The sequence below is a fragment of the Equus przewalskii genome, chromosome 5 (assembly GCF_037783145.1).
Source record: "Equus przewalskii isolate Varuska chromosome 5, EquPr2, whole genome shotgun sequence".
NCBI lineage: Eukaryota > Metazoa > Chordata > Mammalia > Perissodactyla > Equidae > Equus > Equus przewalskii.
Genome location: NC_091835.1, coordinates 33,195,935 through 33,222,710, shown reverse-complemented (window position 1 = coordinate 33,222,710; position 26,776 = coordinate 33,195,935). Strand labels below are relative to the sequence as shown.

Below are 26,776 nucleotides of genomic sequence, written 5' to 3'. Positions count from 1 at the left end.
AAAAGCTTACTAAAACAACAGTATAATGTTTCTCACCTATCAGATTAACCAGATTTCATCAGACAGTATCAAAGATGTGGAAAATGGGAACTTTCGAATACTGCTAGTGAGGCTGAAAAACAGGACGGCCATTTTGAAGAACCATTCGGCTTTTGTCAAACTGGAGATGCACATTTTTTATGACACAGCATGAGGAGAGGTGCCAAAGGCTGTTCCCTGAAGCACTGTTTCTATAGGAAAACAGTGAATACACCTAAACATCCACTAATAGGAGAATAAACAAAATGTGGTATATTTATTCAATAGAATACACTGGTTATAAGTAACTAGTTCTATACACACCAACACAGAGCTCCAAGATACAACAGGTGAAAACGAAGAACACAGACAGCTTGATGATGTTTATGTACATTTTGAAAACACCAAAACAATATCATTTCCTTAAGACACTAGGTGAAAATGTAAAGAACGGGTGAACGCACACACAGACTCAGTGCCGTGGTCCCCTCTGCAGGGCACAAGAGGGCAACAGGACCGCGAGGACTAGTCAAAGGAACTTCACCTGTATCTCAATGTGCTATTTCTTAAAAAAAAAAAAAAAGGTGGGGAGTTATTACTTTTGGATGGTGGGAATGCGGACATTTATCATTATTTGTCCTTTTTGGTAATTTTTCAAGTTTTCTTTTGCAGCATGCTTCCCCTGGGGCTCCACATGTGCTCTGCTCCAACACTGGAGGAAACTGGTGGCACTGGACACTGAGAACAGCATAACACTGAATTTTATATATGATTTAAATGATGTTCAAAGTAAATTTTGCCTATACGTGATTTGAGCCTTAGCTGACCCACTTCAGAGATTCACAGCGTCATCAACATGATAACTTAAAACAAAATGCACCTAAAACACTTCCTGCATTTAGGGGAGGATTTTTGAGACCAATCGAACTACAAAATTAAGTGAACCAAAATCTCTTCTCTCCAGTGCCATCTGGTGGAAAAAAGAGGCAACCTCATCTGCACCTCCCACGGGGACCCACAGTCGCGGTCCTCAGGCCGCCATTCTTCTCAAGGAAGCGCCCTCTCTCACGCTGGGGTGACCATGAGGTACCCTAGTAACTGCTCGCTTTCTTTAGAGCCTTCCTCAAACTAAATTCTTCAGCCTGCAGGTTAGATCAGAAAGATCTGCTCTTTCGTCTTCCCCTGCTCAGAATCCTTCTTTAATGTTTTTTAATCAGATATGCTTTAACTTCTCCCTCACAAGACCACTCTGTGATCATAATCTGCATTCATCCACATTTCAAACCCTCCAGAGTAAAAAATTGCAAAAGCTGATATCTATATTAAACATTTTAGTGTCATTTTGCTTTTACATAAACTTATGATGGCAAGCATTTTTCATTTAAAGGACTTTTTAAATATAACATACTGTCACTATACATATGCAGTGGGAATTATAAATACTTCCTTCTTGCCAGCACTGGACGGGATCGTAAAAAACATACAGTATTTTACCAAGAGCCAATAAAATAGGCTAGATTTTTCAGACATTAAAGAAAAATATCAATTAAGAAAAGGAAAAAAAACAGTAACAAGGTTATGAAACTCCCAATTTGCAATACTGAGTTCCTCCATCCGTTTACAAGCCAGAGACACAACCATGCGGGGTGTAAAATTATTCCGGAAAATGCCAACTGTACTCAGACACAATAAGTCAATCCTAAATGATTCTCCCTTAGTGTTTTTTTGTGGCTATGATTCCATTCGAGCTTTATGACCTGCTATGACAGACAGCTTTTCAAGTGTTTCCAAACCAGCACCAGCAGAGGATGGAAACAGAGTCAAAGGCACTCCCTCAGAGGCTCCACACCGTTAGCCTTTGATGTACGTTTACATTTAGCAAGTTTCAGTGACTCCATTCAGATGCTCCTGCAGGTTCATACAGACACACTGAACTGTTGGTTGGACTTCTCTTCCTTCCTCAAAGTTTACGATAAAGAGACTAATCCCCGTATTGGGGCTGACTGACACGAGTTCAGATCTGCTCACACTCGCTGGTAAGGAACACTTGAGGTCAGTCACAAGATAATCAAACAGGTTTCTCATGTAGGCACCATGACTCACAACTAAGACACTGGCCGCTAACCCTGGAGCACTGCTGTCTGAATTACATGCGGAGGCACAGGTTTTTCCTAAAGGAAATGTCTTTGCCAAAGAAGTTTCCAGAGAGTTGCTTGGAGCTCCTTGGGAAAACTGTCCTTTCTCATCTGCTTCTTTCAGGATCAGTTGACAAAGAAATTCAAAAAAGTCTTTTCCACGCATTTTCACCTTCAAGAAAAGAAACAAAAGCTTAAATAAAGCGACACTAATGACCGTGTTAAACATGAACATAGAAAATAACTGACTGAATTTTTTCTGTCATCGTCAGCACTACACAAGCAGAGGAAACCGTTTCTCTTCATTCAGTCAGTGGTTCCACAGACCTTTGTGAGCGAGTGCCCACCACATTTCTGGAACGACAGAGGCACTTCGGAGACAAAGATGAGTAAGACACAATTCCCCGCTCCTGACTGCAAAGCACTGAGTCTAGTTAGGGAACCCACAGACAACGGAAGCCCATCAAATAAGAGTGTCAGTCATGAAACTACATTTGGCACCCCGGTTTAGTTAGAACCACAACAAGGACAAAACAGTCTTTCCCTTATTAAATTAAAAGAAAGTCTTTACAAGAAAATTGTAAAAATAAAGAATAGGGGGGAAACAACCACCAACAGTACAACTGGAAAGCAGAACACTCCAAAGAGATGCAAGCACGTGACGACGTCCCTCACCAAGCTGCAGAGGCTGTGACCGCTGAATTACTGGGCCTCTTGCTTTGCTCAGTCTCGCCTGCCGCTCCCCTTGAACAGCACCACACCAGCTCTACGGCCCACCACTACCACTGCTGAAGCTATTGCTTCATATTCAAGTTTTCCTAAGAGTCCCATCCAATAACACATTTCCTTAAACCCGTTATCCATAATGACTGCCAACTTAGTAATACACAAGAAAGACAGGATAGCTTAAAAAGGGGGAAAAGAATGACACTGTACCGAGTTGTTTCATGAACCAAACAACTTTCAAACTGCTTAGCTAAAATTTAGAAACATCCCATTTACACACTAAGTCAGATTTCAGCTCCTCCGACGCTGGGCAGTGTATCAGCGTGCACCCTGCCCCAGGGCTCCGTACCTGGGCTAAGGTCTCTCCTCCGGGTGGTGTGAACATGAGGCATTCTTCTCCGGCTGCTTTGGCCATTGCTCTCAGCTCACTCAGTGCCCTGCCTTCTGCAACTCCGTATTTCTGCAACGGTCCAAGAGACAAAAGGGCCTCAAGTGAATTTTCAGTACAACAGGTCCAGGTTTATGGAAAATTTAAGATAATCATCATCCGGGAATCAGCTTAGTTTCCTTCCGTTTACTTGATTATATCTCCTCTGAAGTGATAATGGGAACATACCCAACAGCGGGCCACGTTCCCCTGGAAAACACAGTTGACATCTTGCATTGTACACTGTGTCCAGGTGGGTTGTACTGAACATCTCACTCAGGTTCACTTACATAGACCGTGGGGCTTTACTGGACAAACACAGGGATTTGCACAGATTCCAGGGCAAGAGACTGACAAGTGCAAGGCACCAGACAGCCCCCGACACCCACACATGCTGTCTCATTTGATCTAATCACAGCACTATGAGATTTGTATCTTCATCTCCGTATTTATAGGTGGGAAAGCTGAGCTTCAGAGAGGCTGAGCAACTAGCCTATCTTCTCACAGGCGATAACCAGCAGAGCGAAAGTTCAAACCCAGATCTACGTGACTTCAAAGTTTACCACCTTTTTAGATTCATAAAGATTGAGCCTTAGCAAAGGACACAGAAGTCACAAAGTAAATACAAATGGCCAAGAAACATGGGAAATCGACCTCATTAGGAATCCATAACATGAAAATTAAAATGGCACTTTTCATAAGTTATTAAATTGGAAGACCAAAGAGACCGCTAATAGCTAGTGTTGATGTGAGAAAAAATTCCTCGTAGATCACTCAAGGAAGCGTAAATTGGCAAAGCTTTTCTGGAACCAAATTTAGCCATATTGATAAAAAGGCTTTAAAAAAGTACACCTTCAGCAATTCCAATTCTAGGAAATGTATTAGATATTTATACAAAGAATTAAGTACAAAGATGTTTATTTTAACATTATTTACATCAGTGGAAAATCTAGTCATGACCTAAATATCCATTAGTAGTAGGTTGGTGAAATAAAATTATGCAATATCCATATATTAGAATAATAGAGTCTTAACTAGGTGACCATACTGATGTGCATTTATGGGCACTGGAAAACACAGTAAGTGAGAAAAGGTGGTTAAAACACAATACGTGTAGTAGGATCACATTTAGAAAAACACAAACATAATCAGACAGACAGACAGATAAATAGGCTTACAGACAAACGTGAACAAAAGTCAGGAGTACACATGACCAAAATGTTCACTGTGTTTGTACGGGGTAGCAATTTTAACTGTATTTTTTTCCAAGCTGTTCTGACCTTTAATTACCTACGATAATGGATTACTTGCAGAATAAAATATTTCAAGAGACAAATCATTATTTATGATTTGCACTGATGGTGTCAAAAGACTGTAACACCACCATATGACAGAAATCCAACAGTAAAACATTACGTTTTATAGAATACATGCACATTTTGCCAGCTGCCCATGCAGTCCTCAGGTCCAAACTCTTACACCGTCAACTATATCTGGAGCAACCTCTACTACAAAGAGGGACATTAAAAACCATCACTTGCTTCGTTTTCACAAGAATGGAAACATCCATTTGTTAAATATCCCAATGCTACACTGAGACAGGTCAGGCAGCACGGCCAGAGCGAGGAGGAGCCCGGGACCCACTGCTCCCCGGCCGTGCTGAGAGCGCAGTGCAGTGGGGATACCGACCACGAACGGCGGTGAAAAGTGCCGCAATGGAGGGAGGTCCCGGACACAGACACACAGCAGAGACGTCCAGTGTGGACTTGGGGAATCACAGAGGGCGAAAGCCTCTGGGCGAGTGCATGTCGGCCAGGTTCGGGGAGCAAAGACTCCAGGCAGAGTGGAGGACAGAATCAGCAGCTCGGTGAGGGAAGGGCACAGGGAGCCTGGGTCACTGAGAAGAGCCCTGAGAGGCAGATGACCAGCGGTCCAGAGCATGGACTCCACGGCCAGCGGGCCCTGATCTGAATTGGAGCTCTGCCACAAACCAGCTCTGTGGCCCTGGGTGTGGATTGACCTGTGGGTGCCTCAGTTTCTACTTCCGTAAAACAGGGGTTAAAAAAGGAGGTTTTAAATCTTCACAACATCACGCTGCTGTGAAGATTAATAAACCGGAAGCACCTGGAAGAGTGCCAGAACACGGTGAGCAGCATGTGAGTGCTCGCTAATGGTATCCACCAGGCTGGGCACCAAGCACAAGGCGAGGGGAAGGAGGCAGGTGGAGACAACAGATGAGATCCCACAGCATGCTGAGAGCCAGGCTGGAGTTAGGACAACTTCTCGAAGGTAAAAGAGAAGGACTGAACTGTTTTATCCAGGGCACAGCAACCAAACTTTCCAAAGATTACTCTAGCCGCAGAGTGGAGATTAGATTGGAAAAGCGGGAGCAAGAGAGAAAACAGGAGCATCACTGTTGCAGAGATCTGGACGACAGACGGCACACTGAACTGCAGCAGGATGGCGGCAGTGGGTTCACAGAGAAACGAAGGAGTCCAGGAACTCTTTAGACGTAGACCTGACATGATGATGATAGGGTGTGCAGTGTGCGAGACAGGGAAGAGTCAAGGATGAATGGTGTGAGAAACTGGGTAACGCAGGAGCGGGCGGAGAGAAGAGAGTGCTTTCCAGTGAGCTGGAGGCAGCGGCTACACAAACAGAATCAACAGTAGGCAGTCTGTTGTGTGGGTGTGCGGCTCAGATAAGAGATCTAAGCGACAAATACTTATTTGGAAACCATGAGCCCACGAAGTGAAATCATAAGAGAGGGTGAAAATACTCAGGGAGAGAGCACAGAGTGAGAAGAGATGGCCCCGCCCAACGACCACGTTTTCTTCTACTGGGCCTGTTCAGGGCTCCGCTGAACTCACATTTTTGCTTAACAGGTGAGCATGGGCTCTCAGGCACAGAGTGCGCCTTTGCAAGCAGCATTCATGCTGAAGCTCTCGTACCTTTGTTGAATTATAACAGAGAACACAAGCGAGTTATGGAAAGCAGTTCTTTAAAGGTGCCCTAGCCATTCTGTCACATTCCTATCCAGGTAGAGAAGGAATCACAGGGCTGGCAGGGACATTAACCAGCTTACAGGTCAGTATTACAGAGCATGCTCAAGATGCTGCTCTAGGAGGAGACAGGGTCAAATCTCAAGTCTGAAATTGCTGGCTGGCTCCAGCTAAATCACAGTTTCAGAAAGACTTCTTTCTGTTGTACAAAATGGGTATAAGAAAGTCTATTCATGCTTAAAACAGCAGAGTAGCACTGGGAGGCTGAGGAGAGGACTTCTCACTTTGAAACGCTTCTGTACCGTGTGAAGTTCTTATGAGGACACCTTGCTTGTATAATTTAAGAGGCTTATCTCATAGGATTATATAATCAAGTAAGACCCTATCTACGAGAGTATGTAACAGATTCTTCACACACGTTAGCTGATTCTGCATCCCTAGCAGGAATGCATGTCATTTTCAGCCACGTGATAAACTGAGGTGGTTTATTGATAGTTCATGGAAAGAACACTACGTAAGTTACCTACCCTTTCTCGAAGTCTTGAATCGTACTTTACTGCCATATCTTTGCAAAATTTGCTCTTCTCCAAAATCCCACACGTGGTCTGAAAATCAAAAGATAACTGTTTCTTTTCTCATAAAAATAACCATTCTGGCCAAAACAGCAATATAATACATGCCATTTTAGTGAATGAAAAGGAACTAGAAATAATCTTCCTTTGCAAAGCTTGCCTCTCCTCTCTACTGCTCATCCTTTGTCTCTTCACTCTGGATTTTCCTATTTCCTTCTAATCTGTCCTCTAGTTCAGAGGTCAGCAAACTCCAGCCCACAGGCCAAATCCAGAGGGCCACTTGTTTTTACAAATAAAGTTTTATTAGAACACAGCCATCCACGTGTTATTTATGGCAGTTTCACGGTCCAACAGCTGTGACAGAGACCATACAGCCCACAAAACTTAATATTTGCTCACTATCTGGCCCTTTACAGTGAAAGTTCTAGTTCACTAATTCTCCATTCAGGTGTGTCTAAACTGCTGTTAAACCTATCCCTTGAGTCTTCATTTCAGTTACAACTTCAGTTCTAGAATTTGCATTTGGTTCTCGTTTACAGTTTCCAGTTCTCTGCTGAGACTCTCAATGTTGTCTTTTATCTGTGCATTGAACGGTTATTTTAAAGCCTACGTCTGGTAATTCCCATGATTGGATAATGCCCGCAGCCATTCCTGCTGCCTTTTGTCTTTGCTCATTTTTGTTCACACTCCCTTCCCTCATTGGGTGCCTGGCTTTTTTCATTGACTAGCGACACTGTATTTGCAAAACTGCAGAAATCATTTCAGTCCACATTTGTTTTGTTTTTTAACCCTCTCCCCACAAATTGGACATTTTCAACATTACTGTTTCATATTGTCAATACCTTTACCCATGTCTTTGCTCACTATTCTCTTTTGAAACTCAGACCTTCCTTCTGGAATTATTTTTCTTCTTCAGTTATCCTTTGAAAATTTATTTACAGCCTGTTTGTCTGAAACGTCTTCATTTCACCTATACTCTAGAAAATGTCTTGCTGAGTATAAAACTCAAGGCTAACCCTTATTATCTCTCAACACATTAAAGAAATTATCAATATTGACAAATTTGTTGGTCACCTAATATTGGCCTTTGGTAGATGGTGTTTTTCCTTCTTATTTCTTCGGAGTTTTGCAATTTTAAGTGTAGATGTGGGTTTCTTTTTATTTATCTTGACTGGAATTTGTCATACTTCTTGCATCTGAGAATTTGTTATCTTTCAACTTCTATAAAATTAACTGTGACCTCTTTGAACGTCATGTCTTTCCCATTCTGAGACCTCATTTTGAAAGACACTAGACCGTCTCATCATGTCCTTCATGTCTTTTAAACACGTGCTTTTAGATCTATCATACTGTGCTACATTTCATTTACTATCTTATATTTACCTATAAGCTAATAATTATTTCAGTTGTGTCTAATCTATAATTTAGTATATTCACTGAGGTTTTTGGCTTTTTAACTTTTTCCAGATTTTTAAATCTTTATCGAAGTATAATTTACAATAAAATACACCCTATTTTAAGTACACAGCTCATCAAGTTTTGACAAATGTATACAACCATCTACATACCATCGAAATCAACATATACAAGAATTCCATCACCCCAAAAGATTCCTTTGTACCTTGCCAGCCGATCCCTCACAGCCTGGGCCCCGGGCAACCACTGATCTGCTTTCTGTAACTACAGATTAGATCTGTCTTTTCTAGAGTCTCACAGATGGAATCACACAGGAGGTGCTCTTCTGTGTCTAGCTTCCTCTGCACAGCATGTTTTAGAGACTCATCCACGTGGCTGCTGAGGTGTTTCCATCACATGACTACACCATCGTTCATTTACCCATCCACCTACTGATGAACACATGCGTTGCTTCAACTCTTGCCTATTACAAATAAGGCTGCTATTATCAAACAGTCGTGTATAGTCTTTGTGTGGACATATGTTCTTATTTCTCTTGGATAAACTCCTGGGACTGAAATTGCTGGATCAGATACTCAGTTTTGTTAAACTGTCAAACTGTTTTCCAGAGCATTTATTGTGTTTTACATTCTAACTAGCAATGTATGAGTTCTAGCTGCCATGCATCCTTTTACCTTTTCAATTTTAGCCATTCAAATGTGTGCATAATGGTATCTCATTGTGGTTTTAATTTGCATTTCTGTCGTGATCAATAGTGCTAAGCATCTTTTCATCTGTTTATTGGTCTTCCATACATCTTCCTTTGTGAAGTACCTGGTCAAATTTAAATCATTTGCCCATTTTAAAGTGGGATGTTTGTCTAATTACAGAGTTGAAAGAATTTTAGATATATATACACATCTATCAATATACAGAGAGGTGTATGTATATATATATGTATGTCTTTGTCAGATGTATACATATACACATTTTACATATATAATATACACATTTATAATTTTCTCAATCTGTTTCTTGTTCATGCTTTGTCCTAAGAAACCTGTGGACAAACCAAGGTCATAAAGACTTTTCTCTTGTGTTTTCTTATAGAATTTTTATAGATTTAACTTTTAGATTTGTTCTATATCAACTACAAGTTAATTTTCTGTATGGTGTGAGGTAAGGGTCAAAGTCCATGTTTCTCCACATGGAGAGCCCACTGTCTCAGCCTTTATTGAAAAGACTACTCTTTTCCCATTGAATTACCTTGGCACACTGTCAAAACCCAACTGACCAAAAAAACACAAACAATCAACTATATAAGTTTGAATCTATTTCTGGTCCCTCAACTTTTGCTTGAGAGAAAAAGTCTTTATTTCACCTTAATTTTTGAAGTATTTTCACTGGGTACAAACTTGGAAATTTTTCAGTCATTATTTCTTCAAAATATATTTTTTTATCCTCCATACTCCCTCCCACCCCACTTCCGTCTTGACACTTCAACTACATGTGTAGTATATTGCTTGATATTGTCCTATACTTCACTGAGACTCTTCATTTTTTTTTCAGTCTTTTTTCTTTTCATAGACAATTTTAGTATGTTCTATTTCTGTGTCTTCATATACACTGACCTCTTCTTCTACAGTGTCTAATCTACGGTTAATCCCATCTTGTGAAATTTTCATTTCAGAATATTGTTTTTCATCTCTAGAAGATCAATTTAGTCCTTTTTTAAATATATATTCGATTTCTCTCTTCATTATGTTCCTCTGAGCACAGTTCAGCCTCACTATTAAAGGTGTGATCCTTCTGAAGTCTACATTTTATACTCTGTGTATTCAACAAAATGTCTCCGCTTTGGTTGGTGGGAACCCAAATGGTTCCCAACCATGTGTGAGCTCTAGAAGTGTCTGCTTAGGGCTCCCCAGTAATTGCTCTCCCCGCTGAAGCTGTGCTGCTGGCCTCATCCAGTCTCATTCTCCGCACGTGCAGATTAACAGTCCCCGAAAGATTGGAGGGGATCCCTAGACATGTCTAGAGTTCTTTCTCTGTGCAGCTCTCTCTTCCAGTACTCCGCCCCACGAATTTCAGTTATTTTAACCTCCCCAAATTCCAAGCTTTGTCTCCTCAACTCACTGAGTCCCCTGGACTTTATCTGGCTTGTCCTACCAGAGCCTGGAAATTGTTTCGGCCAGAAAATCAGGACAATCCAAGGGCTGCCTCATTTGTCTCACTTCATTGGGGATCACAGGCCTATGCTGCCTGAAGTCCAATGTCTGAAAACTGCTGCTTCACACATTCTGTCCTGTTTCCTTGTTGTTTATGGGGGTAGGCTACATTCCAGCCCTGTTACTCCCCAACGATTGTCACAAAAGTCTCCTTCCATTGAGCTTTTAGATGTTGATTTGGTTCCTGTTTAAATCTCTGGGGTCATTTGTATAGTAATCTGTTCCCTAAAGATATTTCAAAAATGTCTTTTATTTCCTTATAGTAACAGTTTTTTGGTTTTTTTTAATTTTAATTAAGATTATGATAGATTACAACCTTGTGAGATTTCAGTTGTACATTATTGTTAGTAATGTTGTGGGTACTCCACTTCACCCCTTGTGCCCTCCCCCCACCCCCCCTTTTCCCTGGCAACCACCAATCGGTTCTCCATGTCTATATGTGTAACAGTTTTTTTAAAATTGTATGTGGTAATTCTAATATCTGATGTCTTTATGGGTTAAAGTCTCCTGTCTGTTGCTTCTGCTGGCTCTCTCCCCCATGACATCTTCTCTGTCTTTTTTCAGACATTTCCCCCCAAGCTACTCTAATTTAAAAATTACCAAAATAAAGTAGGAAAATAAAATGAAAAGAAAAGAAGTTCTGTCAGAGGGAGGCGAGGATTGGAGGTGATGTCTGCGTGCGATTTAACTCCCTACAGAATCTGGTGGCAGATTCTTTTTCAAGGTTACAACTGTCGAGACTTTTGACTCATCAGCCTAAACCTTGACTCTAAACTTACCTGCTTTGTCCTCGTGAGGTCACTGGAGAAAACATGGGTAAACTTCACATTCTTAAGAAATATACCAGCAGCAGCTGCTTGTTTAAACCCAGTTTCTGAAAGAGGCTCATCCACTCCTTGTCCTGTGGTGTTAAGAGAAGCAATAATAACATTCAAATACAAATATAAGGGATGAAAATAAAATCACATGGAAGAGAACATAAATAGCACTTATCTATATTTTACTAAAATATTTTCTTGATTAAAAAAAGAAGGAGGGGCCGGCCCCGTGGCTGAGTGGTTAAGTTTGCGTGCTCTGCTTTGGCGGCCCAGGGTTTACCAGTTCGAATCCTGGGCAGGGACATGGCACCACTCATCAAGCCATGCTGAGGCAGCATCCCACACAGCACAACCAGAGGGACCCACAAGTAAGAATACACAACTATGTACCAGGGGGTTTGGGGGAGAAAAAGGAAAAATTAAAAAAAAACAGATTTTCTTGGGTACTTTTCCACATAACTTTTCAGAGAACTGACAGCAAGTAAAATTAAGCAATAATCCTATAAAGGCTCAGGTATTCAAATTTTCCTAAAAGAATGTTTGCCTCATGAAAATAAATGACGAGAATTCCCGTCTCAAGCTTTCCCCTCCTTCACAGTCACCCATCTCTCGATCAGCTGTGCTTTATTAATGCCGGCTCTGAGCTTACATTCTCAACACATGTGTTATGGTTGATGGAAGGACCAGCACCGAAAGACTTTCCTTCTTTATCTCCGTTACCCAAGGGTTCCATATTGTATTACTTTCCCTCCCTTCCTTCTTCCTTCCTTTCCTTTTTTCATTTAAAAAAAAACTCTGAAACCTTGATGTCCAGGAGACAGGCTGATTAGACACTCTGACAGGCCCTCCTACTACAAAAGGACTAAATGTGTGTATGTGGGTGTGTGTGCGTTGTGTGTGCTGTTCACAGGTTATAAGGAAAATCCCTAAAAGGCAAAGCAAAGAGGCCAAAATACCCTGATCTGAAACTTGAATATTAACACGAGAAAATGGAGCTGCCATGATGCCAGAGAGAGCAGGCGGTGGCGGGGGAGGAGGCGGCCGCGCGGGACAGCAAGGGGGGAGAAGGGAACTCAGCCTCCCTGGCGGCCAGGGACCCTGTAAGGAGCCTCACGCAGTCTCAGTCAGTGGTAAAATCAAACACACATCATCTTCAGAGCGAGTCGTTCTCAATAAAGGCTAACAAGTTTTCTACTGATCTACAGCAAATAATAGTTCAGTCACTAAGTTAACGCACAAGAAAACAACCCATCACGAATGAAAGTCAGCAGAAACAACACAAAACAGATTTAGAACTACTGATACAATTCAGACATTGAAATCAGCAGATAAAGACTATAAACTGTGAATCAAACCGAAAAACAAGGGGCCGGCCTAGCGGCACAGTGGTTAAGTTTGGGCACTCCGCTTCAGCGGCCCAAGGTTCACGGGTTTGAATCCTGGGCGCAGACCTACGTATCACTCATCAAGCCCTGCTGAGGCAGCATCCTACATACAAAATAGAGAAAGACTGGCACAGATGTTAGCTCAGGGCAAATCTTCCTCAAGCAAAAAGAGGAAGACTGGAAACAGATGTTAGCTCAGGGCCAATCTTCCTCATGAAAAAAAACCCCAAAAAAACATAAAGATAGAATCACAAAAATAAGCAAGTAACAAGAAGCCATCAAAAACAACCAGACAGCTTTCTAAAAGAACCAAACCAATCTTTTAATAATAAAAAACAGAATTGCTGGGAATTGAGGGAGATCCCTCAGTGGATAAAGGAGACTCAGGTACACAGAGGCTTAATGAACCCCATGAATGGGCTGAAGGTATTGCTCAGAATGCAGCACAGATACAAGGAGATGGAACAAATCTCCAATATATCAGAGACACAAAGAAAAAAGTGAGAATTCCTAACACACATCGATTGGAACTCCAGAAAGAAAAGAGAAAATGGAGCAGAGGGAATAGGAGATAATGGCTGAGAACTGTCCAGAAATAAGACATAAATCTACAGATAAAGGACACACAATGTACACCAAGTAGGATAAATTTAAACAAAAAAGATCCCTCCTAGACATATTAAGGGAAACTATAGGATACCAAATCAAGCAAAAGGTTTTAAAAGCAGGTATGCAGAAAGACAGATTACCCACCATGGAACACCACTTTGCTGGGGAAGACTTCTTAACAGGAAAATGGAAGCCAAAAAAGCAAAATACTATATTCCAAGTGCTAAGAGAACTGTCAGTCTAGAATTGTCTAGACTAAAAAAGACTGAGTAGAATAAAGACAGAATACAGAATTGTCTGGAACAGAAACAATGGAGACTATCTTTACTATCAACTGATCTACACTAGGGGAGCTTTCAAAGAAGATACTTCAGGAATGAAGGTTTGAGATGCAAAAGAAACGAGGAGAGAAACTGGGTAATGTATACGTAAAGCTAAACAAATACTGGCTAAATAAATTAAATAATAATGCCTATGTTGTGCAGTTAAAAAATGATAGGACCAAGATATTAAACAACAGTAACGTAAGTTCCTTGTTATTTTTCAGGACAGGGGCTATTAATCTTATGCTTTACTAGCTATGAATGGTAAACATTTAAAGGTAACCATTAAAAGAATGGAAATGGTTTATCATTTCAAAGACAGTAGGTAAGAGAAGAGGGAGTTGGATAAGAAAAAGAAAAAGAAGCACTTACGAAGTAAAAGCAAGTAAGAACGAAAAGGAAGACTAGAAAAAGGGAGAAAAGAACACCAAAGAAAAACAGTCCAAACAGTAACCAGGAAAAAAGTAAATAGACTACTCTTGCCAATTAAAAGACATATCATTAAAAAAAAAGAGCCAAAATCAGCCACCTACTACTTATGAGGTAACACCTAAGACATCACTAGACAGAAAGGTAGAAAGAAAAGGAACGGAAATAAATACCAGGCAAATTCCAGCCCCAAACAGCTGGGGTAGCTATATCACCATCAGAACAGCAGGACTTTACAACAAAAGTCTTAGTCAGGACTGTCAGGATCACTAGAAATAATCAATGATCCAATTCACTAGGAAGATACAACTATTTTTAGACTTGTATGTGCCTAATAAAATAGGCTCTAACTATATAAAGGCAGAATATATAAAGCAGAAACTGATAGAATTTGAGGTATTACAAGACAAATTGGCCATCACAGTGGGAAATTCAACATATTCATAAATCAGTATTTAGGTCATGCAGGCCAATCAGTAAATTTACAAAATTGGTAAAGTATAGAAGATGTGAACAAAATCGAGGTTGATTATTTGAAATATAACTCCAAATCCGAAAATTAAGAGAACACAGATTTTTCTCTAGCATACAATGGTAGATTTATAAAAACTGACCATGTTAACAACTTTAAAAGAAGTCTTATCAAATAAACCATATTGTCAGAACGCAAACAATTACACTGGAAGCCAGTCACCAAAGATGAAGAACAAGAACAAAACGCCCAGTCATTTGGAAATTTCAAAAGCAGCTGGAAATAACTCACAGATTAAAGAAGAAATCATAATGGAAGTTTAAGACACTTGGTGCTGAATACTCATGAAACTGCTACATATCAAAACTGCAGGTATGCAACCAAAATGGTACTTAGAAATATCTAAGCCTTGAATGCTTAAAAAAAGAAAAAAAGAGGCTATAACTTAAAGAACTAAACATCTAACTTACAAAGTTTGGAAAAGAACACAAAACAAACCTAAAAGACAAGTGTGAACACAAAAACTTTTATTCGTGTTCCACTGTCAGCTTCTAACAAAATGCGACAAACAGGCAGTACTGAAGGACGAAGCAGTAGGGAACACAAGCCCAAAGGGTGATTTGGGCAAGGCACATGTCAACAGAAAACAAAGGTTCACTTAATTATCAGACGAGCTTCCAGAAGAGGGAGTCAGGCTCAGTGGGTAGGAAAATCAGTTTCTGCAAACTGCAGATGTCCCTAACCAAAAAAATAAACCTAAATGCTTTTCGAATCACAGCACAGAAATAGCACGTCTAGCTGAAAGCTGATCCAAGATATTCTTTAAAAGCCAGACTAGCTGGATCATAGGGAGATTAAAAGATCTGAGTCCAAATTAACAGGACAAGGGAGGGAGAATCTGTTTAAAATAAAGCATCAATCTCATGTGAGAATAGCAATTCTCTTTTTAAACCTCCTCTTTGTTACTCCTAAAAATAAAATAACTGTCTTAGCAGAAAAATACCATTAACACCAGCCAGTAAACTTTATACATCCAAATACAAAATCATTTTAAAACCCAGCAGTTATATTTTAAGACAACTAGACCCAGTATAACTCTTTAATCAGCTGACTGGGCCACTTTGAAGCTCCCCATAAACAATCCGGAGCCCCGTCCTTTACAGCCAACTCACTTAAGAGACTTGTTCCTCGTGCTTACCAACAACTGCTCTGATCATACGTCTGCGACTGTGACGCTTTAATTCTGTAATCCCAATTCGCAATGCGGAGCCCAGCCCAGTCCACCTGCCCCACCAAACCTGATCAACTCACAGATCACGTTAACGCTAAAGGAGAGAGCCAAAATAACAGTCAGAGTATACCAACCTTGAAGTATTTTCTCCTTGTTAAATCTTGTTTCTCCACTAAAATAGAGAGAGGGGAAAAAACTTTTAATATCAAATTAGGTTATTTTGGGGACGAGAAAAAAAAATCAGCAATGAAAGGTAATGATACTCAAAAAGACGGCATATCAATTTTGTAACATACTTCATAATCTAACCTATAAAATTATAATTTATTCTAAACTAATATTTGCAATTATCTACTCTAATGTACTTAACGAGCTAAGAATTTCAAACTGCCTCAAATTAAAATGAATAGATCATAAATCAATCTTAAGTGAACTGCAGGTAGAAAATTCTATTAAAATATATATATAATTTTTGTTAAATAATCTTGTTATAATAATGTTGACCAAAACTACCTTCCCAGGCAGCAGGACCAAAACATGAAAGTCAGTCCGTTCACTGTGAAGGAACAAGTACGGGGAATCTGCATGGATGGGAAAGCAGCTCGCAACCCTTCAAATCCCCTGCCTTCTCTAGTTCCTAGATCTTCTCCAGCTGTTCCATTTTGTAGTGCCGAGAACTAGCTTGACGATCGCAATGAAGAATGGAGGTTTGGGTACCACACTTTTAAGAATTAGAAAACCAAACCAAAGCAAAACAACTGTGAAGCAACCAGAAGAGTGAAAGGACTGGAAACTGTCACAAAATAATAGGCAACCAAAGCTGGAAGAGAAGACAGTGGAGGGGGGTGGGTACCTGGCCAAGACTGGAACAGGGGGGACCTACAATGAAAGCAGGCGTCAAATGCACGGAAAGCTATCAAGGACAATTCAGGTGACACTCCCTGAGCTCCGTTTACGTGCTAAGTACAGTGCCGTGCAGGGGAGACACAGAGATGCAAAAGCCGTGTGGCTGCCCTGGAGAAAGGAGCCGCCTTGTTCTGTGTGGACACTGGACCTAGAATTGGAAATAGTGGGTAAAAACAGTAAACAAGTTTCCTCAGAGCAAGTTATTTTCTCACTTGGAATCAAATGTCTACAGCCCATATTTATATCCTTCTATGTCAATGAGAGGTGAAAATCCTTTAAAGTAAACTTCGTTGCCCTATATCAGGCTTGAGAAAAAAACTGCTTTGGCTCTACACTTACCAGCTGGGTTAATCTCAAGCGCCTCAGTGTCCTCGTCTGTAAATGGGGATAATAATCACAGGACTCGTGATACTCGAGTGAATATAGACAGGTAAAGCGTTTAGAGCACTGCTTAGCTTTTAGTAAGCACCCAATAATTATAGTTGTCAGTCATTTTTGGACAGAGCTACAGAGAAATCAAAGATTTAGCTTAATGCATTTTTAATCTTTTAAAAATGCTGAAATAAACAATATAAACAAATAACATAACTATAAAGCCAACACCCACATAAAACCACCCAAGCTAACAGATCACTGCCAGCCTCCTACGCCCTTTCCCACCACAATGCCCTCCCAGCCCAGTGGAACCACCACCTGGACGTCTGGACGCTCTGTGCTTTCCTTTCCAGCCCGTGAAGAGCGTAGATTAGTTTGCCTGTTGCTGAACTTTATAATGAATTGCGTCTTACTACAGTCGTTCTCCGTCATCTGCAGGGGATACATTCCAAGACCCCCAGTGGATGCCTGAAACGGCAGAGAGTACTGAACCCCATAAATACTATAGGCTCTCCTATATTAAGTACTTATCACACACTGTGGCCGTAACTTTTGCAGCCTGGGGTGCAACACAAAAACTAGCACGAATTACTTTTTCCTTGTTCACAATTTCACAGTTAGAAGATTGGTTCTTACTGTAGATCTGAGCAACCTCAGCATACGATTTTTTTCTTTGACCTTTTCACTTAAAGGAAGCACTTTATGGCTTCTCTTTGGCATCTCCGAATTGCCAGCATCTCTACTCTTGCACTTTGGAGCCATTATTAAGTAAAATAAAGGGTGTCAGAATACAAGCACTGCGATACCACAACAGTTGATCTGAGAACTAAGACAGCACTAAGCGACTAATGGGCAGGGAGCACATACAGCATAGATCCACTGGACAAAGGGATGAGTCACGTCCCGCCGGGATGGAACGAGATTTCATCATGCTACTCAGAATGGCGCACAATTTAAAACTTATGGATCGTCTATTTCTGGAATTTTCCATTTCATATTTTTAGACTGCAGTTGACCACAGGTCACCGAAACTGCAGAAAGCGAAGCCCTATATGAGGGAGGGCTACTGTATATGTAGCCTTCTGTGTGTTGCTTTTTTGGTTCAACATGTTTGTGAGATACTTCAAGACTGCTAAGTGGGGCTGTACTCCCTACATTCTCATTACGGTGTAACACGCCACTGTAAGAATTTACAACAAAGCATTCATGTGTTCTATTGTTGATAAGATATTTAGATTGTTTGCAGTTTGGGGCTATGCTGCCGCGAATGTGTTTGTACAGCGTGCATCAGACTCTCGAGGGCAGTGGTTCTTAAAGTATGGTCCCGTCCCAGCGTCACTGGCATTGCCTGGGAACTTGTAAAAACAAAAGTTCTCAGGCCCCATCCCAGACAAGAATCAGAAACTCAGAGGCTGGGGCCCAGCGATCTGTGTTTTAATAAACCCACCAGGTGGTTCTGATGCACGCTCATGTTTGAGAACCACTCAAGGATTGGTAAACAACTCTTTTTGTACACAGTTTTACTGGTATACAGTCACACCCATTTGTTTATATACTGTTTAAGGCTACTTTCACACCATACCAGCAGATTTGAGCAGTTCAGACAGACTGGCCTGCAGAGCCTAAACTATTTACTATCTGGCCTTTTAATTAAGAGTGTGCTGACCCAAGCACTAGAATTGCTGGGCCACAGGGTATGCAAACATTCAGCTTTACCAGACACTGAGAATGTGATTATACCAATTTATACCACACTGCCGTGCTCCACATCCTCACCAACACTTAGTCATGTAAGAGTTTTCAATTTGTGCCGATCTGGCACCAGAACAGTTTATTGCGCCTTGATTTTAATTTGTATCCCTGATTACTATGAAGGCTGATCCTGCTCTGTTTTCAAGGGAAGCATCAGTTTAAAAAGTAAAAAGTCTCACATGGGATTGATTTACTCAGATCCAGAAGGGAACTCCATCAGATCTTAAAGCCAGAATCACAAACTCAGGTCTCTGCCTGGAACATTGTCCCTTATTTACAAAAGACAGTTGCCGACCCCTGCCTAGAGCAGTGGTTCTTAAACTTGAGCATGTATCAGAATTCCGTGGTGGGCTTAATACAACCAAGACTGCCGGACCCGGCTACCATGTGCTCATTCTCCAAGACCCAACACAGGCAGCCAGCTCTTTTAGGTAGCCTTCCCTCCTCAGTACCATTCTCCACCTACCTATCCTATTTTTAAATACCCCACCTCTCTGCTCTCATTTTACCAGGGCACTACTACCATAAGGTATCATCTGTATGCTAATTAACTTTTCAGTTGTGTGTCTACTCTGGCTCCAGTTCCTTAAAGGCAGAGCCAGAGGTTGCACCACCCTAACATGCCACCACCTGGAGAAAGTTCTGGAAAATAACAGAAGCTCAGTGTACGTACTCTGCAATGGAAGGTCATCTGGAAATACCAAAGTGACAAATCTGTTTACCCTTTGCTCCAACAACCCTATCACTGGAAATACCTGCATTCATCCCCATTTAAAAGAATATTTGCTACAGTATTATTTCTAATAGCAAAAGATGGTAAATAACCTACAAGTCCATTCACGGGGAACTGGTTACAGTAACAAACAGTGGGATATCTACTTAATGGAATACTATGTAACTGTGGCCCCTGAAAAGAGAGAGATTGTATCTAAAAATATGGAGAAATCACCAAGATACTTTATTAAGTAGAAAAAGCAAGATGCAAAATAATATAAAGAGACTATCTTTTTAGAAAGAAGAGAAATAAGAATAAACATTTGGATACGCACAAAGAAACACTGGAAAGATACAGAAGAAACTAATAAACATGGTCACCTACGGGGTGAGAGAAGGAGAACAGGAAGACTGGCAGAATTGATTTGATTACCAAATATGTGGAATTATTAGCTTTAAAAACTATATGACAAGTAACTGAAATTACACAGAACTAGTTACCAAGGATTTGCCATTACTATCGTTGTTGTCGTTAATATTAATGAAAGATTTCTTATACTGCAAAATTCACTCAGAATCATATAAAATGGTTGTGAAAGAGGATATTAACCTCTACCATTCAGACAGACAAAGCCTCCAGGGCAATGATGGGAAACTACCATTTCTGATACAGAAAATGGTTCCCAAACACTAGATTCACTTCCGATCCCAGCCTCATGGTCTTGCTGACACCAAGAATGAAAAAACTGCTGTTTAAATACAGGTGACATCCTCTTTAGATAGTGGCTTTGTGGCCAAGTTCAATTTCCAGCAAAATTCAAAGAACCACCCCCCTCAATCCCACATTTACTTTTATGCAGGAACCTCAAAAGGTTTTGCCTACTTTCTGTGGATCACAAGCTCTCTTGCTCATTTCATGAATTTAAAATCAAGGGTGAGGGGAAACTTAATAATTTTGCCAGTCCAGGTCTCTACAAATCACAGAAAATCAGCAGAGATGATAATTTTTTGTATGCCTGGTAAAAAGCTCAAGATCTTAATTTAATCCCAAGAGCTGATTTGATAAAAAAGATTCAGAATAAAAGATTATATCATCAAAATTGTCATCTTATAAAAAATGGAATCTCACCACTTTGATAGCTTTGTAATGGCACTGCCCCACCATCTAACCATTTTTGGTGAAAGGAGAAAAAATAGCTATAATATAACAAAAGGTTTCCTTTAGCTTGAGGTCAGTAGAGACTGCTGCAAACATTATTCTATTATTAACCTTCACTGGCATTCTAATGGGCATTTTGCCTTCAAATCACTTTATAAATATTACAGAGTAGGACTCTAGAAATAGAATTTATTTCCAAAAACATTCATAAATATTTAGCTTTACAGCTTTTATCAGCCTATCAAGAAGTTTGTATAAATCCTTGAAGCAACCATTTAAAGTAAGTGTTCTGGGGGAGTGGGAGAGAAAAGCGGGTGACTAAAATAGTTTTACTGTTAATCTACTTCCCAATTAACCAAAGTTTGGCTTGTGACAGTGGCAGAGAAGGTGGAGGGAAGCTGAAAAGTCAGAGGAATATATTTTGAAGGAGTTAGGAATAACACCACTCATTTTCAAAATCTACAGTGTGACCCACTTCCAAAACAGAACACTCGACTCTGCAAGAATCCAAATGCTTATGCCAAGAAGTTGTCTTATGACCAGCCATTTATAGGCCTACAAATATGCATCATCCGTTTTGTAGATTATCACACTGTTCTTCACTTAAAAAGATATTTTATTTTGTTAGTTCTGGTCTATATTCTATGGCATTTCTTTAGAAATCAGATAGAAATCTTAATTTCCCAATCATATCATTTTAAAAGTTCAATTCAATAGACAAGTACTCAGTTTGCCACGAGAGAGACAAATCATGAGAAATTAGTATGCATTTGGGACAAGTTTTCAAAATATCCATGCTTTAGCGTACACGGAAATGTAAAGCCTCACCTACCGCTTGATCATGAATCCAGCTTTATCCTAATTGCTCTACAACAATTAATTCACTTTAAAATATAGAAGATTTCAAGGATGGGTAACACAGAGTCTTTCCCTAGATGGTTGAGGGGAAAAAGAATATAAGATACCCAACCCATGATATATTTTTGTTTACATAGAGATTAGCCTTGGTGGCAAAGGATCTCCCAACCGATCAACTCCATTCCCAGAAAACAAACATCACAGTAACACAACAATTACATACGTCTCTGAAAGTTTACAGACAATCTAATATTTATTTTTCTCGCTTTGTTAATGACCAGAACAATGATTAACATTCAACAAAACGTAAGTTAACTGATGCTAGAGGTAGAGTAAGAAAAACAAATCAGTTTTGCTAGCAATAATTTCACTAAGTTATCAACTTTAAGTTATTAAAAGTAAATTAAATTCAGTTTGTAAAACTTTAAGAGTTAAAAATAGAAGTGAAATTTGGATGATTTTTCAGGCAACTGATTGCAAACACCTACAAACACCATTTCAAGGGAACTAGGGCCTTCACCGTGTTGTGTAGGTGATGGAAATGCCAACCTACCTACTGGAGTTGTCAACACTGCTGTGCCACATAAGATCATGAGAACTTGCAGTTTAACAATATCAGTAAACTTCAAGTTCGAAATGTTGGGCATTCTACCCCAAAAATGATACATACTGGTACTTTCACTTCCAAATATGATGAAGAAAGATAAACACACATACAGTAACAGCACAAGATTCATAAAGAATTCAGCTGACTTAAAGAAAGCGCTTTTTGAAAAAGTTTTCTTGCATTGTCTGAAGAGGCACTGTTCAAGAAAATCATCCAACTCTTAAAAAACATTGATCGTGCCTTCAGCTCCAAAGTATCTGACTATCTCAAAGAGTTATCCAGAATCAGGTAATAGAAAACTCAAGCGCAGATTCTCAATATTACGCTAAATGATCCAATCTCACTGATTCCAATAAGTCATTATATTTAACTATGGTGATTATCAATCAAGATACAAATCGCTTCTTCTCCTGAAAGAACCACCAATTTTTAGCTTTGAGAACTCTGAAAGAGAAAAGAGAGATGATCTAAACAAGAAAGCAGCTAACCCTAACTCTAGCAATTATTTCAACAGCTTCATTCCACTTTCTCACGAATAAAACAGAACAAAGCAAACTATTCTTATCACTCTTCACCATTATATTAGGAGAAATAAAAAGTAGCCTCTAAAATGGCTGGTGATATTCAAAAAATCTACAAACACTTTGCTTTAACCCAATAAACTAGGAGGCGGAAGGGTAGGTACAGTGGTTAAAAGGATGGGCTGTAGAGTCAAGTTGCGTTGGTTCAGATCCTGCCTCCCCAGCTTGCCATGTACTTTAAGTAAGTTACGCACGCTGTGTGTTCCCTCACTTGCTAATTCAGGAGCAATCCTTACCTAACTGGATTGTTATCAGAAGTTAATTACAACAGGGCCTAGCACATAATAATTTATTAAGACTTTTTTTATTTTTATTTTTTGCTGAGGAAGATCGGCCCTGAGCAAACATCTCTGCCAATCTTCCTCTAGTTTTGTATGTGGGACACCACCACAGCATGGCTTGATGAGCAATGTGTAGGTCTGTGCCCAGGATCTGAACCCACGAACCCCAGGCCACTAAAGTGGTGCACACGAACTTAACCACTATACCACTGGGCCAGCCCCAAGACTTATTTTTTAATTGGTTTCTACAGAAACCGTATGAGGAATCAATTAAAAAATCAAGCCCTTCTGAAGAAGCAGAGAAGGGATAAAATCCACACTCATATAACTATTGTCTATTAAGAATCTAGATAGGGATCACCTGATTTTTCAAGAGGGCGGTTTAACTCAGATGTTCCACAACTTCTGAGCTTCAATTACATGCCAGACACTGTGCTGACTGCGTCAAGATATCAGAAACTGCTCTAACATTGGAAGAAAGGACAATCAGGACTCTGGTCCCTGTTCTGCTACTGACTGGCTGTATGACCTTAAGTAGGTCATAAAATGGTCATAAAGCATTCTAGAAAATGGAGAGAGGTGGTGGAGAAGAGATAGAGAGGAACTCGATTTCTAGTTTAGTTATTAAAATCCTGTGTATGGTAAAGGGACAACTTCAGATGGTTCCCAAGATTGCGGTCTTATAAAAGAAGAAGACAGAAAAGATGGCAGGTAAAGTCAGCTTGACAAGGTTAAATCATATTAGTGTCCCTTGTGAGCTCCATGAAGTCAAAAATGGTATCTTATTTGTCTGTGTAACCCAGTCCACTGGCACATAGCACCTACGCAAAATGCTGGCTTAGTAAACTACACAGACATATTGGAGGACTAACCACATTTTTATTAGAGCTGTCCTTATAGAAACAGAAGTTATTTCATTCTCAGATATACTTCTTCCCCTCCATTGTGCTACACACTTTACCTTTCTCCCATTTAATTCTCAAACTAACGCAGTGAGGTAGGTACTATCATTATCCCCATTTTATATATAGCGAAACCGAGATCGGAAAGATTAAGTCAGTTAACAAAAGGCCAGGTTAGGAGGCTCCTAAGTGGAGCCTGAATCCTAACCTAGGTCTATCTTGCTTGAAAAATCTGTGCTCTCTTAACCACCTTGAATTTCACTTCCTATTAACAGTCGGCAAAGGAGTGTTGAGAAGGAAAAAGATAAGAAACATAAAAACCTATCAGCATTTAGCTCCCAGTAATGTTAAGATAAAAATATTTGTTCGGGGTGATGCGGTAGGCTGAGATGAGGGCGGAGGCCCCTTTTTCTCTCTCAGAAATGTAATCTCTTGGGGGAAGAAATAAATCTCAAATATATGTCTGTGGGGCTGTCTGTCCTGGCAAACAAGGGGGAACAGCAGAGACGGGGAGAGCGGAAGGCAGGCAGCCAGCTTTAGAACTCTCAGCCTTGGACGAGCTATCCTGCAAACTCTTTAGGATCCGCTGGGGACCAAAACGGTGCACTGAGAAGTCCAGAGACAAGGCTGTCTTTCTTGAGCTTTAGCTCTGCCACCAAGTGGCCGGGAGCCTTGATCATTTTACACTCATCCAGCCCTCAGTCTCCCACTCTGTAACACAGGACTGACGTTATCTAACACCTGCCTTCTGGCTCAGCGTTGCTGGGGGGAGGGGAAATCGAAATGGAACAGCACGTACGAAAACACCTGGAAAATAGCCCGGTGCAGGCTACCCCTCTGAGGAGTGAGCAAGCAGGGAAGAGAGGGGATGACAATCAACGGTCCCTTCACCCACTCCAAAACACACTCAATAAAAGGCACCCCGCGACAGCAATACTCACTGCCGGACAACGGTCAGAGCGAAGCGCGTCATCATGCTGGCCCCGGACGGAGAGGAGCACAGGCCACGGCTCGGTCCCCCGCCCAGCGCCGCCGGCCGCTCTGCACTGCGGGCTCAGGGCGCCCACACCACTTCCGCCAACCCCCGCCGGCCTGCCGGCTCCGCAGCCATAGGCCGAGGCGGCCGCCTACGTCATCTCCCGAAGGCCAATCAGGGCGGTGGGAAGCCGACAGGTCGGAGGAGACTGGTGGGAGGCGAGGCCCCGCCCAGGGCCGCGGCGCTTGCGCCCCTGCGCGCGGGCCCGTGATTGGTGCGCGCAGGTGCGGGCGGGCCCGCCCCGGAGAGCGCGGTGGAAGCCGTTCTTGCCCGGGCAAGCTCGAAAGCTGGAGGCTGCGGATAGATAAGGCAGCCGACGCCCGGATTTGGGGTTGATCTGATTTCAGGCTGGACTGCAGCCAGGAGTCTTACCTCGGTGGTGTACAGCCTAGTACAGTGGGCCCAAGGGGCTTAGCTGTTCACGCCTGCTGAACACCTTGGCTGTAGGGTCCGCAAGGTCTGCGGACTTAGACCGACCCACGTTCAGTCCCCAACTGCGCCTTGACAGACGCCCTCCTGGAGCAAGCTTTAGTCAGGCTCTTTTGAACCCACTTCTAGACTAGGCCTCACGCCCCTGTGTTACCAAAGAATCCTGCTCAGCCAGGATATCAGAATCTCTTCGCCCTTGGTATCTAATCAAGTTCCTCTTCCTGTGCTCTTGATTTCTAATCAAGTTCCTCTTCCCTCTCACCCCTGATAGCTAAGTAAGTTCCTCTTAGTAATTTTCCGTTCTCTCCCTCACCCTGAGCTCTGGCTATAAATCTCCACTGGTCCCGGTCGTATTTGGAGTTGAATTCAATCTCCCCCCATTGCGACAGTCTTGATCCCTATTGCAATGGTCTTGAGTAAAGTACCCGCCCTCCCACATGCCGCCCCTGTTTGTTAAAGAGAGTCCGATGAAAAATTTCTCTTTAACACCCTTCAGGGCCTTGATAACTGAGTTGCTTAACCTCTCTAATGCTCAACTGCATAATAGGGAAAATGGGTAACTGTACCTAGCCATGACACAGGTAAAGCTTACAACATTACATTGGTAAAGCTTAATAATGTTACCCTTACAATGTTTTCCATGCATTTTTACCTAAATTCTCGTATTTGATATGCATTTTCCCCCCTGAATCCCCAATTATATACAAGAAGATGGGTTTAGAGAACTTAAGTGATGCATGGGACCCTTAGCACTACAGCCACACATTTCAAAACAGTGCCACATGTATAATCCCATTTGGCCCCCAGAATAACTCTGAGGTACACAGGGTAGGCTGTATTTTTTTCACTTAAGAGATGAGATAGCTGGCCTACAGAGAAAGTAAGCAATTTGTCTAGGCTCACAGCTTGCCGGTGGTTACACAGGACTAGGTCAGAGATTCTCAAACCGGCTTGCACACTGGAATCATCTAGGACTTTCTGAATGTCAGGCTGCACCCGAGAAAAATACAGTCCGAACTTCTGTGGGAGGGACCCAGGCATCGGTAATTTTTTAAATTCCCAGCTGTTTCCAACGGGTAGCCAGTTTTGAGAGCTCGAAGTTTAAAGCAGTGCTTCTCAAACCTCAGTTTGCATACACATCACCTGGCGGTCCTGTTAAAATGCTGATTCTGATTTAGTAGGTCTGGAGTGGGGGCCAAATTCAGCACCTCTAACAAGCTCCCAGGGAAACGTGAGGCATTTTCAGAATGAGATTTTCCAGAGGGATCATCCAGAGGGCACTAATAGTGGGCCCAGATTACCAGGAGGGTACACTGCCTGTACATAGTAGATACTCTATATTTATGTTCTGATGCCTGAATGAACAAATCAGTCCAAAAGAGTCTCCTGGAAATTTGAACTAGAAA

General features: G+C 41.2%; 1 protein-coding gene across 1 annotated transcript; it reads right to left on the bottom strand.

Moving 5' to 3' along the window:
* Positions 1-268: 268 nt before the first annotated feature.
* Positions 269-25,124, bottom strand: TIGAR (TP53 induced glycolysis regulatory phosphatase). The gene is made up of 6 exons (XM_008544425.2): positions 24,847-25,124; positions 15,905-15,942; positions 11,283-11,404; positions 6,836-6,913; positions 3,229-3,339; positions 269-2,325 (listed from the first exon to the last, which is right to left on the bottom strand). Exons 1-6 carry the CDS (start codon positions 24,879-24,881, stop codon positions 1,894-1,896), a joined length of 816 nt encoding a protein of 271 aa, XP_008542647.1. The 5' UTR covers positions 24,882-25,124; the 3' UTR covers positions 269-1,893.
* Positions 25,125-26,776: the final 1,652 nt, after the last annotated feature.